General features: G+C 34.7%; 1 protein-coding gene across 1 annotated transcript; it reads left to right on the top strand.

The window, feature by feature from the left end:
• Positions 1-598: 598 nt before the first annotated feature.
• LOC145094400 (tetrahydrocannabinolic acid synthase-like) lies at positions 599-2,520 on the top strand. Its single transcript, XM_079032612.1, has one exon. It carries the CDS (start codon positions 691-693, stop codon positions 2,305-2,307), a length of 1,617 nt encoding a protein of 538 aa, XP_078888738.1. The 5' UTR covers positions 599-690; the 3' UTR covers positions 2,308-2,520.
• The last annotated feature ends 15,587 nt before the right edge of the window (positions 2,521-18,107 follow it).

The following is an 18,107-nucleotide window of genomic DNA, read 5'->3' on the forward strand; positions in this document are numbered from 1 at the left end:
ATTGTTTGTATGTCGTTTGAATGATTAAGAATTCTATACGGTGGAGTATAAACTAAACTAAAAGTTCCCCGTTTACTAAAAGGATGTATTCACTAGCACCAGCTATAACTTGTTCACATGCTTCGATTCGATGGCATTACGTAAAATTAGGTGTGGACGTGTGGTACTGTTTTACTCTTAACGCTATACTAAAGGCCACTAGCCCGGTGATGGTCTTTCCACTAAAAAAACAAATATTCAATAATTATCACATGTTTTAATGAAATCACAAGATATATATATATATATATATATATATATATATATATATATATATATATATATATATATATATATATATATATATATATATATATAATCGAATTGATCTGCAATATGCCTTGTTTAAAGCTCTCTAGCTAATCCTGATGTTTAATTTGCTTAAGTGTCTTAAATTGTTGATCCGGCATTGGAGCTCGAGAAAAATAATAGTATAATGTTACATAAACTTGTTAGTCACGTTAAAAGGTAGCTCGTCAATAGTCAAAACTAAGAGGTTGAAGATATAAATATTAACCACCATATATCCTTCCTCCTTTAATCCAGGGGGCTTGCCAACACCATATGCATCCACCCTTTTTCTAACTCCATCCCTATGCTCTCTATAGGCTATATAAATTCGACAGTGTAATACATCAAACTCACCAAGACATGAAGATCTCTCTACTAAGCTCTTCCCTCATCTTTGTGGTTCTAATTCTTTCATTTTCTGATTCGTGGGCAGCTGCGTCCTATGTTCTTGATGAAACACCACGTTCTGAAGATTTCATACGTTGCATACAATCCAACTCCAACAATGTAACCTCCATATCTAAACTCATTTTCACCCCTATGAATGCTTCTTTCCTACCCATCTGGCAAGTCGCAGTCCAAAACCTTAGGTTCCTTAAACCGTCTACTCATAAACCTTCAATCATCGTGACACCTGTGGAAGAAACACTGATCCAGAAGACTCTATATTGCGCCAAGAAACATGGCTACGAGATCAGAATAAGGAGCGGGGGCCATGATGGCGAGGGCCTCTCATACACTGCTGATGTTCCATTTGTTATGATTGATCTCACCAACATGAGGTCTATAAAAGTGGATGTAGCAAAGAGGACTGCATGGGTCCAGGGAGGCGCTACGCTGGGTGAACTCTATTACACCATTACTCAGAAGTCCGACACCTTGTTTTTTCCGGCAGGTCTTTGCCCCGGGGTAGGTGTTGGCGGACACATGGGCGGTGGTGGCTATGGAAACCATATGAGGAAATACGGTACTGCTGCTGATAATGTTCTTAATGTCCGCTTCATGGATGTCAATGGAAATGTTCTCAACAAAAAGTCCATGGGAAAAGATTTGTTTTGGGCAATTCGAGGAGGTGGTGCTTCTAGTTTCGGAATCGTTCTTGCATGGAAACTGAGGTTGGTTCCGGTTCCAAAAAAAGTTACCGTTTTTGTAGTGACTAAAACATTGGAACAAGGGGCAACCAAAATTTTCAATAAATATCAATATGTTGCACCAGCTATTGATAGAAATTTGCACATAAGAACTCTGATGTTTGGCCGATATATCGGCAACACCACTAAGAAAACTGTAGTGCTTACATTCCAAGGAGTTTATCAAGGCACACGTGACACATTGGTTTCGTTGCTGGACCAAAAATTTCCAGAGCTAGGTGTTACACGAGACATTTGTGAAGAGATGACAACACTCCAGTCGACCATTTTGTTTTGGGGTGTGCCAAGATCTACCGCGGTGGAGATTGTCACGAACCGATCTGCTATTCCCAAGGTTAACAGCATAAGTAAGGTTGACTATGTTCGGACGCCGATCCCTATAAGTGGGCTCAGAAAGATTTGGAGAAAAATTTTGGAAAATGATGGATCAGAGCTTTTGGGAAGCAATCCTTTTGGTGGAAGAATGGCGGAGTACTCAGAGACAGCAATTCCATATCCTCATAGAGCTGGGGTGTTGTACCAGTTGTTCAAGAATGTCAATTTTAATGGTCAAACTTCAGACACAACCCCTATATCGCTCAGGAGGACCGCATGGTTGCGAAGCTTGGAGAAGTTACTGACTCCTTATGTGTCGAAGAACCCAAGGGAGGCGTATTCCAACTATGTGGATCTGGATTTAGGTGTTGGAAATGCTACTTATGAAGAAGCGAGTGTTTGGGGAGAAAGGTATTGGAAGAGAAGCAATTTCAGGAAGTTAATTCGGATCAAGGCCAAAGTTGATCCCAAGAATTTCTTAAGGCACCCACAAAGTATCCCTGTTTTCTAGAGACCTCTATCCCACATGTCAAGCACTTCCACTGAAATGATCCGAAGTTTGGATTTACATTTTAGTTTTTCTCTTTTTTTTTCCTTCAATAAGTAGATTCACCAATGTTGGACCTAATCTTAAAGTATTAGACTACGATATATATTCATAATATTATCCTAGTCTAATATACAGTACAAAAAACACTTCACCCAATGTCATCATAATTTCTTATCTTATATTTTATTTTATAAACTTAAATAGATATTTCGATGTCACGAGGCACATCAAAAACCAAAAAGTTTAACAAACTTCTATGGTGATAAAGTTTTTTCACAAAGTTTATTTACTGGAGCATAACCTTTGCACAAAGCAAAGGTGTAATGGCACTACAACTATCATGTCCGACTCCCACCCAAGTCTCATCAGTAGCTAGCTACCTCTTATTAGCTATTGATGTTTCATGATAAGGAGGACTTGTGCACCTGGTGATCCAAAAAGTACTTATATTTATGTCACTTTGAGTTAAGGCATTGAGAGATATGAGATGATTAGATTAAGCGGAAAGTACAATGTCTTAATGAGAAAAATCTACCAACTATATTTATAGCAATGCCATCTAAACACAAAGCAATTTTACCGATATAACAAGAAAGCAACATTTAAGGTACAATTATATATTTGTTATATTTTTCAAACTACAATGCCATAAAAAAAATATATAGAAGTACAGTGTTGTAATAGAAAGAAATGAAAGTGCATTGCTATTTTTTGCATTTAGCCTATTAAAGTAATCGATTTTCCTTTATGCTTCATGGGTAGAGAATCGTATCTTTTGACAAAAGATACAATTATCTTCTTTTTGCTGCTGAACCATATGAAATGATTGGTTTAAGATATTTTTATCCCATTACAACAACATACTTTCATTTCTTTCTATTACAGCATTGCACTTCCAATTATTTTCTTTTCAAGGAATTGTACTTTTAAAAATCTTCCCAATTACACTTTTGTATCCGGATGACATTGCGATAATTGGTAAATTTTTCATTGTTCAATGTTGTAGTAGGAAAAAGAATAAATAAATTGTTGTACAATTCTAACTTCGCAATTTTTTTTGTAGGTTCATACAACAAAATTTGAGAAATTTACCCCCAATTTCTTCTCTCGCTGCTAAATCATGGGCATTGCCCACCACCACCAGCACCCCCACCCCAGTAACTTCCAATTACTTATGGGGCTGTTTTTGAACTGTTTATTTTGGCATACATATTACTAATTAGTGATCACAATTTCTTGTAATTTATGTTGGAGACTTTTCCTTGGCTATTGCCACTTCCCTTAACTACTAAGCATGATTGACATGTTAACAGTTAAATGATATTATTAGAATGACAATTTAACTTTTAAATAAAACATTTTTTAGGTTTTATGTATTTGAATACGCTTTGAAAAATTTTCAACCTGTGTATAAGTAGCACAATACCTAGAATAGGCTGCATTGCATTTGGCATCCATTGAATTGAACAAAATTGCAATTCTTTCTCCCACCCAAAAAGGTATAACAAGGTCGGAAAGAGACGTGCTCTCGGTTGTCCAAAAGATATAAATACCCTCATCATCAGTGATAGCAATATCCAAGTATTTTTCTTATATGATTGATTATTTTACACTTCCATAGGTTAAAACTAGGGGTGTAAGTGAGCCGAGCTACTCGTGAGCTACTCGGGATCGACTCGTTAAAAGCTCGGCTCGAGATCGAATTAAACGAGCCTGAGCCGAGCTCGAGCCTAAATATAAGGCTCGTTTATTAAACGAGCTCGAGCCAAGCTTCAGTTAGTGAGCTCGCGAGCCTAAACGAGCTTAAACGAGCCTATATATATATATATATATATATATATATATATATATATATATATATATATATATATATATATATATATATATATATATATATATATATACAAACACACACACACACATACATACATTCACACACACATACATACATTCACACACACACACACACACACACACACACACATATATATATATATATATATATATATATATATATATATATACACATATACATGGAGGCTCGTTTAGGCTCGATAGAATGAAGGTCATCCCTTAGATCGGCTGACGCTTTGATTTCTTGATGGGTTAGAGGGAAACACGCATGTATGGACCTTACAAGGGTATCCCCTTCGTGGACTTGAGGGCTGAGAGTTTCACGACGGGACATGCTGCTTTAAAAGTTGTTATAGACAAAGTCACCAAACATGAGAAATCGTGCATGGAAAATCAACACGTGTTCATACCATTCGCATTTGATACGTTTGGTTTCCTCGCATCGGATGCGGTGGAGCTTCTTAATAAAGTACAACAGATCGTACATAGCAATATTATATCTCCTATATCTATAAATATAGTCTTCAAAAGAATTGACTTTACCATATAAAAAGGCTAGCGGTGCAGTTTGTTGTCCGTTTTCCATCTCACGTATTGTACGATGATAACTAAAATTATTAATATCATACAAAAGTCAAAAGAAAATAACTTTATACAGTATTTAATTAATTATTACTTAATTATTAATATATTACTTCTTAAAAAGAGGATATGAGAACGAAATTTTGTGGGATATTGAATCACTACTAGAAAAATAGCCTTTTACGACGCGCAAATTACGACGCTCACTAATATATGTTACGCAAACGAGAGTGACATTAAAAAAGTGTCATCTCTTTAGAAAATTTAAGGATTTAGGTCACGCATTATTGCGTGCCTTTAAATTAGTGTCAAAAGAAAAAAAATTAAAAACACGGAGGGCGCTGTACCTTAAATGCGCGCCCTCTATATGTGTCGCTTTATAATTTTAATGAACGCGCGTTCCTTAGTTACAAGCGGGAAAAGAAAAGCCAAAAAATTAGAAAAGCCCGCTACCCTCCCTGCCCTAATCATTTTCACGCATCTTTCATTCTCCTCACACTGTTGTGCAACTTCTCAATCAAAGATCGAAGGTTACGATTTCATCTCCATCTCTCGACTTCATCATCTTAATCAAGAAAAAGGGCTTCTGATTTCCATTCTTCTACTTCATCGTTGCTGTAATTTCACCTTCTTCATCTCTCTGCTGTTATTGAGAATACTCGCCAATAGTTTTCTTATTCCCCACTCGATGTTGAAATTTTCAGAAAAAGCCCTAATTAAGTATTATACTCTCAAGTCTCAATATTAGAATCCAAATATTGATTCTCGTTTATTTCTTATTCCCCACAGATAAATCGAAAAAGGGGAATTAGAATGACGAAGGTAGCGGGAGTTTTGGTCCGGTGGTCGTGGTTCATCTATCGAGAAAGGAAGATGGGAACGCAAGCAGCCATAGTGGCTCAATGATGGAAACAATCGAGAAAGGGGAAGCACCTCTGGTGCCGGATCGATTTGACAAAAGGAGAAGGGAGAAGCAGCGATGCTTCTCTTTTCTGCCACAACTTGGGGGGGGGGGGGGGGGGGGGGGAGGTGCTCCGGCGGTCTCCTTAGCCGTTCTTCCTTGTCGCCAGCAGATTACATGTAGGGAGGGGACTCAACTAGTCCGATGGAGTAGGGAAAGTAACGACTGGTAGATCAGGATGATCGATCTATTCATGAGGAGGAGGAGGAAATTATTGGTTCCCGGTGAGCCTTCCTTGGCTTCTTAGACTCCGTCATCGGTAGAAATCGGAGGACCTTTGGGGTTTGGAGATATCGAAGGAAGAAGAATGAAGAAGTGGTGGTCTTTGGTGATTGAAGGTAAACGGATGGGGTTTTCTTGAACCTCACAGGTCATATTCATTTCATGTTTCTATTTCCTACTCGTGTGCCCATTGAAATCACGGTATGTTTGATTTCAGACATGGCTGAACTTGAATCTCCACTGGGTAATTTCTTTTCCTTCCCAACTCCCAAGTCTTAGTTATGAACATGCTTATGGATGTTTGTTTGGAAAAACATAACTTGGTCATTGATCCAATGTTCAAGCGTCCATATAACTAATATTTTTGATGTTTAGTTGCTATATATTAACGCAGCTTCAATGACTAAGGTTTATGCTCTTACAATAGAAAGGGATACACTACATAGAGAGCAAAATAAAAGAAGTGATGCCACTGCGCTTCTAAAGGAAAAGGATGACATAATCACTCAAGTTATGGAAGAGGGTAATGAAATAGCTAACTGCTAGAAAAGAGGTTTCCCAAGTTCTAGATGAAGCTTTCAAAGACCACATTTTCTATACTACAGATGATGATGTTGTTCCTTTTTCATTCATATAGGTCAAAAGCTTTCAAAGAAACAAGTTGTTCAAGAGTCTACAATAAGAAAACTACGGGCACAGGTATGTTATGTCATATACCATCTTTCCTTTGGACCCTATAAATATTCAGCTGTACATTCTCTTATTATTTGAACATTGTTTTGTGAGATCCCTAGATTAGAGAGTTTGAAGAAGAGAAGAAAGGATTTTGTAATGGATTATTAAAATAACAAGAAATGCATTAGCAAAAGAAACTTTGATGAACAACAATGGTAATAGAACAGGATAGTAGTAGCGATTCGAGAGGCTACGGTCTCCAATAGAAGAAACTTCTATGAATAAAATTCGATACTAATCTCAGATTGTTCCCTCCTATAAAAAGACTAGAATGACAGCTACTGCCCTGAATTCCCAAATTGCCCTTGTTCTCCCACTACGTCTGCAGACCTGCTGGACAGGTTAGTGGATCTTCCTTCATGGGGAATCTTTTTCTTGTTATTCCTTCTCTTGTACGTGAATTTGAGTGGTGGGGGCACAACAGATTTATAAGCAAGCTACAGGTAATTACTTCTCTACCCTACGACTATATTTTTGTTCCACAAAATATTTTACATACAGGCCATGAGTGTGGATGAATTACATCTAACAAATGTTTGTGGTTTTGGTTCTATTATTTTGGGCCACAAGTAGAGTATAAGATGAATAACAGATAGTTCATCATACCCGAATTTTCTTCTTCTTTCTTGTTTCAATGTCCTGTCATATTTTTATGATTTCTTCTCTCATCATTAAATTTATTTAACTTTTTCAATAACTTTCAGGCTGAAGAGAACAAAGTGGAAAATTTGAAGAGTACGAAAGCAGCCACAGAGAAACTGCTGCAAGAAACAATAGAGAAAAACCAGTCTGAAGTTGCAATACAAAAGGAATACTATCTGAATGCATTAAGTGTAGCCAAGGAAGCAAAAGCAGTAGCAGAGGCACGAGTAAATGATGAAGCTAGAACTGAACTAGAGATTGGCCTAAAGGAGGCCAGGGAATGAGAATATATGCTAATTCAAACTCTGGAAGAATTAAGACACACTCTGTGCAGAAAAGAGCAACAGGTTTTCGCTTAAAATACTTTAGTTGGTCCACATAGGAGGCTTTTTTTAGTACAACTTGTTTGTGCCACGTCATTGTCAACCCAACAACTAAAACACTGAACATATCTACAATAACAAAAACCTTTTTATGATTCCCATTAATTTTAATTATATATATATATATACATATATATATATATATATATATATATATATATATATATATATATCTTATTCTCTTTTATATAAATAGATATATTCGAAATTCAACCAAAATAAATTAATAGTATAGAACTAAAATACAAGTTTTATATGTTTTCTAAATTAAATTCTAATTTTCCACTTTTTTAAAATAAAATACTTATGTTTTAAATTAGATTAAAGTTAGTTTTCTAATATTTATGTATCTCCAAATGTTACTAAATTTCTAACACTTAAAATATAACAAAAAAAGCTTTTTGTAAGTTTAAGTATAATATATACTAGTTTACATTAAATTAAACAAAAAAGGAATGTTTACATGTAATTAATAAAATAAAAAGAATAAAAGATAAAGAAAAAACAATGAAAAACCTCCTATGTTTGATCTTGTAACTGCAGAAACCTGTGTGAACAAGATGTGGGTTTAAAATAGCTTTCCGATAGGAGATTTGATTTAGTCTAAAGCTTATTTGACCAAAAAGCTCCTAGTCTTGAAACAACTGCAACATTTGATCCCCAAACGGACGAGTTTGTCCTTCATAGTCCTACTTTAACTTCAAGCAAAGCAAGTAACATGAAATGGATTGTTCTTATATAAAGATCCCCCCTTTTCTCTTTGTTTTTCCACTTTTTGATACTTTTTCGTATTTTCTAATTCAACTTTGTTTCCACTCTCTTAATCTTTTCTTTCGTGGTGGCCTGGTGGATTGGGGAAAGTGTCAAGATCTCATCTACAACACCACTAATAATATTCAAAGGCTGACTATCCAATAATATTTTGGCCCTGGTGATAAGTTGCTTGTTCCATCTTTAGCTGCAGCAAGGGCAGGGAAATCAAAGGTAATCTGAAATTCGATTATATAAGTTTTTAATGAGTCTCTATTTAATTGAAACTGATTTTAATTTTTACATTCTTTGGTTGATTTTTGGATTACCATTTTATTATAGGGGATGGAACAAACATGTATGATTTCACATATGTTGAGAATGTTGCACATGCTCATGTATGTGCTGAAAGAGCTCTAGCTTCAGATGGATCTGCCTCAAAGAGAGCTGCAGGAGAGGTAATTTAAATAAACGTTTTCAATTTTACTTGAGACAATATAATATATGGATTTTTTTATTATTTTTCAAATTTCTAGGCTTACTTTATAACGAATATGCAACCAATAAAATTTTGGGAGTTCATGTCACTTATTCTTGTTGGGCTTGGGTTTGAATGGTATATTCTTGATTTTTGGTTTGTTTTCAAGGTAAGATTAAAGCTCCACTTTGTCTTTATTTCTGATTTTATGTAGTTTGCAGGCCAAGAATCAAGATTCCTGCATCTATTGCAATAATCATTATTTATTTTTATTTTTTAATGTGTTTGGAATTGGATTTCAAGTATTCCAGCACCTTGATAATTATTACATTGCTATGTTTCACATTTAACCCTATTTTCTAATATTGTTTTGGTTGAACATGTTATTCCTCAAATTTTAACAGATTCTTGAATTGTGACTCACCCCTGCAGCTTTCTGAATGCAGGCTTATTTTGGTGCTGGATTAAGTGGAGTTTTGGCTTGGTGTGTGCGAGTGGGAATGAACCAACCCAATGCCCCCGGAGTTCTGGCACCTTCCATCTTTACTTCCTATGTATCCAGGTTAATCTAATCGTATTAATTCATGTCTCAAAGTGTGTATTCCAATATTAGGTATCATGATTTGTGTATTTATAAAATTTTGAAATAGGGTCTTGTTCAATGCTTTAGCTGTGTTTGCTCTAAGGGAGATCAACTTATCAAAAGTAAGTTACTTTTTCACCCTTTTATTTAATATTTTTGTGATTGAATGAAAGTCTTAATGAAAGTAATTGACAACTCTTTCTTTGTAAATGATGTTGTGATTGTGGGAGAGATGTTGTGTTTTTCTCTGTTGCTAGGTAACCTTCTCAACGACATTCCTTTCCAGTAACAAACAGAGTTGTATGATTATTTGTTAGTTTTATAGAAATGTATAACCTATGTTAGCAATGTATTATTTTTGTTTAACATTTGAATGATTCTTTGTATGACATTATAATTTGTGCAATTTATTTTATCTTTTGAGTATGAAATTTTATTTTATATTATGCAATTGATTGTATTTTTTGTATATGGTATTTTATTTCTATTATGAGAAATTAAATGCAAATTTAATTTAAAAATTAATAAATATATAAATTTATTTTTTTTAAACATTTAAATTTACGATACGCAAAAATGTGTGTCGTCTTCATTTATGACACGGCCTTTCTTGACATTGGCTTTCTTGATACGCATTGCGTGTCATTAACACGCGCGTCGTAAGGTTACGACACGCGAATGCGTGTCGTCTTCCTTTATGACAGGGCCTTCCTTGATACGTATTGTGTGTCGTAAACGCGCGTCGTAATTGCGCGTCGTAAATGAGCGTCGTAAATGCGCGTCGTCTATAGACGACGCGCGAAAGCGCGTCGTCTCTCTTTATGACAGGGCCTTCCTTGACACGCATTTGCGCGTCGTCTGAGCCTTTTACGACGCGCAATGAGCGTCGTAAAAGGCCTTTTTTCTTGTAGTGAATCAATTAATCCTAGAAATGCCCTAGCCCTCAGCACAACTCCTCACTCTAACGATCCCAACTCTCAATCTCTCCCGATCTCACGACTAATATTAAATTATTTGGTAGTGTTTTAATTTATTGTCTTATTGTTTTTTATTACAAGTAAAAAACAATAGTCTTTGAACTCTTAAAACCGCAAATAAGACGCAAATGCCCAAACAAGTTATGTGAAATTTGAAATGATTAATTGTGGATTAAAACCGCACAAAAACACATAAAAAATTACACCAAATCTACGCGGTTAAAAGTCTAACGGCAATCGCATGAAACTAAAACGCATAATAAAAGAGAAAAATCATACTGCTAAAATAACAACGCTATTCGGTTTTATGGCTAAAATAACCGTATTTACAGTTTGCGGTTCGGTTTTGGCCAATAACCGCACCGTACTCACCCCTACCTGCAACTTCTCATATCCTAGAAGACTCGATACAAAACACAATAACCTCAATAAACAAATATTGAACATTAATAATCTTGTTTCAGATCAAACTCTATAGAAAAAACACACGATGTAACACCCATTTTCATTTGTTGGTATGTATTTGGATTAATCAAGTTTTTGGGGTTTTCTCTTGGTGGCGGCACGATGGACTAAGTAAAATGGCATGAACTATGTTGCAGAGCGACCCTTAATGAAGACCGCAACATGGCAGCTTGATACACCAAACCTTAAAAGCCTCGGTTTTTCGGCCTATTTAAGGGCACAAATCCCTAGGGTTTCATTATTTGTCAGCCTCCAGAGAACATTCTCCTATCCAAACTCAAAGCCTCTTTTCGGTGATGTTTGTTTTTCTGAAGCCAAAATGTTTGTAGTCTGCGGACCACATCTGCAAACCTTTGCAGCCGAAGAGGTGGACCAAACATCTGCAGTCTACAGTAAGAAGACTGATTGTTTTTTAATGTCTGTAGGCTGCTGAAATAAACTGAATTTTAAATAAAATGATTTTACAAACTTAAATGATTTTTCAACGCCAAAATTTTAATAATAATAGTCATATAACACTCAAAATAAAATTCATGCAACTAAATTAGTCATACAAAAAAAAAAGTTTGGTTTTACAATAACAATTCATATTAGAATCGAAATGCAATGCTTTTATAAATACAAAAATTATTAATGGCTTATATAATTCATATTAGAATCAAAATGCAATGCTTTTATAAATACTTTAATATAACTCATTTTTTTGGTCTTAAACAATAGACATATCACATTTTTTTTTAAATTCTGATCGTACATCATAAAAGTAGAAACATGGTTTTAATGATCTATTCTTTTCTTTTAATATTATTGAAAAAAAATCAATAACCAGATATATACATTAATAGTTAAATAAACATAAAATAAAAAAATTATAATCACTTATACTTTCAATATATGGATTGGGAGGCGCCAAAAGAAAAAAAATATGTATGTTTTTTTTTTTTTTGGTTTAGGTTTATTGCACTTGTGAAGACTTTAAAAGACATTGGTCCATGTCTGTGCCAAGAAGACCTCACGCAGACGTTTTTAGGTCCGCACACTTTCAAAAAACAAACGGTCTGCGAGGGCATATGTCTGTACGTGGTCTGCGCGGCGCAGACAGAAGTGGTCACGCAGATCTGCAGACAAAAAAACAAACAGCACCTTGGTGATTTTGAGTTCTGATTTTCCCTTTGTGTGATTTTTGAAGAAGAAGATTGCAATTTGGTGTCCTAGGAAGCAAGTTTCTAAAGTAATCTACCTTCATGTGACCTTTTTTAACTCTGTAAGTCTCTAAGATCCAATCTTTAATGCTTTTGCATGCTAGATCTAGATTATTAGGGTTTTTGTGGTCATTTTAGTCCCCTAATCTTATTGTTCTTGGATTTTGAGGAACTCCAAAGCTTTGGAAGAACATTTTTATGCTTTTAAACTTTGCTTTGTTGGAGAAAAAAGTCATGCTTGTGCTTTCCTTGAATCATGCACTTGGTTTTGGCATTTTAAATGGATTGTTCGACTTAGGGTTTACTTTTGTGAGTGATTAAGCCTTGTTTGAAGATAAAGTTGGAAACTTTATCCATTGAGACCATTATACGTTTCAGATATTAAAAGTTGAACCCCTGACTTGAGTTTGTAAGAGCTTAATGAGAAGGTGGTTGACTGGCCGAGAAGCTTCACGCAAAAAATAAGAAACTGCAACGCGATTCACAATACCTAATGGCGATAGTTTTCTCTCCTAGTGGACACGGTGCGGCCAAGAGCTAGTTGTCGCACGTTGACCATTGACTTTTTTCAGACTTTAAGGAATTGATTTGATACTTATTTGTAAATTAGGTGGTTCGTGTTGTTGATCTGTTTGAGTACGTGAGTGCTGGTATTTCGAATTTGTGATTCATGTGAGTCTTCTAACTATAGTATGTAGGACACTAGGTGTTAATGTATGATATATTGTTTTGTGAATTTCTTGTATGAAAGACTATGGAGGAACATAACACTTATACGAAAGACTATAGAAGGACCGTAACACTTATATGAAAGACTATATGGACAATAGCACATATATGGAAGACTATTAGGGACCATAGCACTTATATGAAAGACTATGGGGGGCCATAGAACTTACATGAAAGACTACGGGGGCATAACAAGAAAGACTATAGGAGGACTGTAACACCCGCAAATTCATCCTAGACATTTTAGGGATTATACTGACGAAACTTGTGGCCTACCCCATGATCATACCCTTATAAATAAAGGACAAATTCTACATCTTTCCTTGCTCAATTCCTCTAAACTCTATTTATAATTCTTCTTTCTTTCTTGTCCGATTCTTCTTAGTTTTTAAAGTATGTCATCGAAGCTCTGAGTCATTAGAGAATCGAAGAGAGCTGACGAAAAGAAGTTTTCAAAGTCGAAATTCTGCCCATGAACTTTCTGAACTTTTGTTAGAAAACTCGGTAAGTTAAGTTGCACTTACTATGCTTTAAGTACAACTTATATTTATGTTCATAGACGTTATCATGAACTTATAAATAAGATTTATCAGTAATACCAATCGTTATACTAATCAATCTACGCATAGGAATGATGTCTAAGCCATATTTGTGAGGTGTTTAAAGTAGATTTTTTCAAACAGTATATATTTATATGTCAAACGGATCCTAACTCCGATACGATCTTACCTTGTTGGTTCTTATCATCTATAATTCAGTATTTCTTTTGGGATTATTGATAAGTCTGAGAAAAACATTATAACGACTAAAGTTTATAAATACAAACGAATACTAAGACTTAATAATATTTGTGTTTAGATCATTTTAAAGGTAAATCTAAAGTGTCAGTCAAAGAGCGGACCTTCCTACGAGTCTTCCACCTGCATAAGGTAAGTGCATAGCTAGTTTCAAGAACATGATTTTAATACAAAGTATTTATTTAAAGTAGTAATTATCTGTTGAAAGTTTATTTATGAATTAGTTGCTTATTATCTAGATATTTGTTAAATGTATATTTGACAACATATATTGTGTGAACCAGATATGGTTAATTATGTGTTAAATGTTTATATGATATTATTGTATGAAAATTTAAAAATAAATATTATTACTTAAAAGATTATGGTATATTAAAATACTTGATACTATGCTTTAAAAATATACATTAACTTACGATAGTGTTGTCTATGTTGGGTTATGAACATTCTAACACTCCTAAGTGTACATGCAACCCTAAATACCTTGGATCTATGTTTTCTCTATTATATATGCAAATATGAATATTCCAAGGTATTACCCTATCTAGCATACAATCTTTTGATATTTGGGTAATATAACAAGTTAGAATACATACCTCTTGATGTAGCTTGACTCCATGAAGCTCGAGAGCCTAGTGCCCCAAGTGTGACACCTCAAATGGTTCACACAACATCATCAACACTTGGAATAACCATGAGAAGAAGACATTCATGCTCAAATCGGCTAGCCCTCATATATGTACCACTAGTGCTCATTTCTTGAGCTAAAGGGGTCCTTATATAGTGTGCACATTAGGGTTACACCATGTAACCCATGACTTTACCCATTCCTTATGCTTCATCGGTTTTAACCTCCATGGAGTATCCATGGGTCACCACATGGGTTAAACCCAACATAAGGAATCATGGATCATAAGCCCACATATATAAGAATGAATGATTTACACAATCAATCCCCATATATTTAATTAGTCTCTTTTGATCACTAAATTAAGTCCAAATTAATTCTTGATCAATACTAATTAAATAACATGATTTCATATTAATATATTAGAACTTATAATATATTAATATGTCACAAATGTCCTCTTCTCACAAACGGTCTATCCAAATGTTCCGATGCCATGCAACCCAAATGGATCATACCGAGTCGGGTTAAGTACATACCAATTATAGTTATGGAATTAGACGCTAATCCAACAGTCTCCCACTTGGATAAGTCTAAAACTATTATTGTGTATGACTTCAAAAACCAACTAGAAATCGTAGCTCTCAAAAGCCATTGTTGAACTCTGACCTTGTCGATGAACTCTGACCTTTGTCAATGACTTGTCCATTATATAAGGGATCATATATTCCTCCATTGTAGATATCATATGGACTGAGACATGGATTATAATCATTCTCTCTGTCCATTTGTTGTTTCCTGATTTCCGATTCATGATGACCGACTAATTGAACAAATCACATTAAACCTGGCTTGGCCAAGCACTTCTGGGTGTCATCACTAAATCATCGAGGGGCCCACAGATATCGCTTTTATCCTGAAGGTAAAAGGAATGGATAAACTCCGACTCATATGGCTTGTTCTACTACTTGTTGAATCATACACAAAGACATATTTTATAACATTGAGGTACCAATGTGTTTTCGTGCAATTAATGTATAGCCAACTCATAGTAACAACTCATATCTCTAGGTTTGAAGAATATAAGATATTATCGTCTCATGATCACTTGCAATGAAATCCATGAAGTGATTCCAATGAGTGTGGGTTGAATCCAATACTCAAAACTTATGAGTACTCATGAATGTTGTAGCACCACTTGCTATGTCCCATACCTTGGACATCTACAATCCAGCTTCATGACAGTCTTGATTCATATCTACTTCTAACATATGACCGACTGTGGATAGTTTGAATAACTTAGTAATTCAGGAAAAACGACCCAGTTATTCTGGAAGTCAAAACATGTGAAGTGATACACAAGAATAATCGAATCAAATATGGTCTCAGAACTTATGAATATAAATAAAACATCTTTTATTTATCACCATATTGATTACCCATCATTCATTGCATACTGTTTCAAACTATCAACTTTATACTTGAATTAAATCAATAGTTGTCCCATGCTCCAAGCATGTACACTATGTTTTTCTAAACACTAGTCATGCCATACATCAACCATGCACACTATGTTTTTCTAAACACTAGTCATGCCATACACCAAGTATGCACATTATATTTTTATATGATCTTTACTTTGTGAAATAGATCGATTAAACATAATTCCAATGATTCCAATTTCACAATCCCAAATCCATATCGCAAATGCAAGAATTCCAAATTCCTGCCATTTACCTAAATATGGTAGATTCTAAACGTATATGCATTGGTCCTCTTGTAATGATTATGCACAAAGTCATAAAGACTTGTCAACATACATTACACAGTATTCCAATGGAGACCTACTCCATGAAACCGAAGTCTCATATTCAAAGTTCATTGCCTTTGAACATTCTTCTTGCAGTAAGTTTCCTAATCTTACACAGATTTAATGAATAACTTCCACCTATGGGAACAACTCCATATTCCCATTTTGACTATCACTTCTGAACAAGAGTTGCCTTTTTTCAGAATATGTTAATATGGTCCTTCCAAATTTAACATTATACTTCCAACTATCCATGAGCAACCAATCTTTGGTAAACCTTAGATTGTCCTCGACAATTGCTTAATCATTTTAGTCATATCCAATTCTAGACTTTTTCCCTTCTTAATGACCCAAGCATTCGGAAAATTTTAGAAAGGACGAATATTATAACACATGCTATCGATCCTATATCCAAAGCATATGGGACACGATTCATGATGTCTCACATAAATACTAGAACAGTCCTTTTGCTACAATATTTTTAATTGCCAAGTTCTCATAATTCAGATTATGAAAAAGGATGTCGTAACCATAATCGAATTTTAGAACGCAAATAATGTACCCATATATAGAATTTCCTTATGTTGAGCCATTCCAACATAACATTCATATATATACTTGACTAAATTTGATTAAAACCTCACGATCTTAGCTTATAGATTTGAGATGAAGTATAATTTCCTCTCCGTTAATTATAGCAAAACAACTTTTTCCCAATTGAAGTTTTTGTTTTCTATAATTAACATTGCTATCTTGCAATATGAATAATAATTATCATGCTCTCACTAACATGATGATTATTAGCATAACACTTATGCTCTCACTAGATTTGACATGTACTCATAAATCAGCTGGACTTCTAGAAATCAATACTTTATTGACTTTCTTACCAAAGTTCAGACTTCTGATACGAGATGCTTTGATAAAAACTTACTCAAAATCATAAACCTTTCCTTAGATAGCACACATGTGTATCTAAACAATTTCAGAACTATGAAAAGGGATGCCGTAATCATAGTCTCAATTGTTTAGACCTTTTTTCATTTCTCACAAATCCATGTTAGTATGTCGGTTAACCACACATGCTCTACTAACGACTTTGAGAATGAAAATATCACAAGTGTTATCTACTTCAAATCTACTTAGTAAAAGTGTTTCCTCACCATCATTTTCATGAATCGGAAAGAAACCTTGTGACACTTAGATTTTATGGTGTATGTGTTCCTATCCATGTGAATTTGTCAAAAACCATAATCACAAGACAAGGATAATGACAAATCCAAACTCATATGGATTGAACTTGTGCAGTCTCAACTTCTTGCCACCTGCCAGCCCTAGGGCCTTCCATTGCTTCCAAGTTATTATGCAACCAATTGATAACTCTCAGAACTCATATGCAAAGCCAACTTTAACTGGAATGGACACAGAAATAGGATTATGTCAACACGATAGGTTATAAACCTCACGTCGTGCGCTAGTGATAAACTACATGTCTTACTCTTGATTAGATCTTGAAATTCTTTTAGGATCTTTAAGACTCCCACTGTCTTCTTGACATATACGACTCTCTTGCCAAATATTCAAGAGATAGTGTGGATTCTTTATCAAGACAAACACTTCACACAGTTGGCCTTAGTTAGTCTTTGTTTTATCCAAAACATCACAACTTACCAATTTCAAATGTACAAGAGTAGGACACTTTTACTCTTACATTTGAAAAGTGTTATAAACCTTTCTTTATGATATATCACCCAAGTTATAATCTTGGAGTATGACTCTAAGAATTTTTTTTGGAACGAAGTGTGACTCATCTTCTTGATTTAACCATTTCAGCAATTCTTGATTCCTCTTCTTAGCCATAAGAATGCACTAAGATGTCCTTAGAGAACCAATTGTGATATGATTCTTTAATCATTAAGATGATCACAAAACATGATACTAAAGTACTCTCCCATCTTTTCAG

The sequence above is a fragment of the Lactuca serriola genome, chromosome 3, assembly GCF_051521515.1.
Source record: "Lactuca serriola cultivar US96UC23 chromosome 3, Lser_US96UC23_V15, whole genome shotgun sequence".
Taxonomy (NCBI): Eukaryota; Viridiplantae; Streptophyta; class Magnoliopsida; order Asterales; family Asteraceae; genus Lactuca; species Lactuca serriola.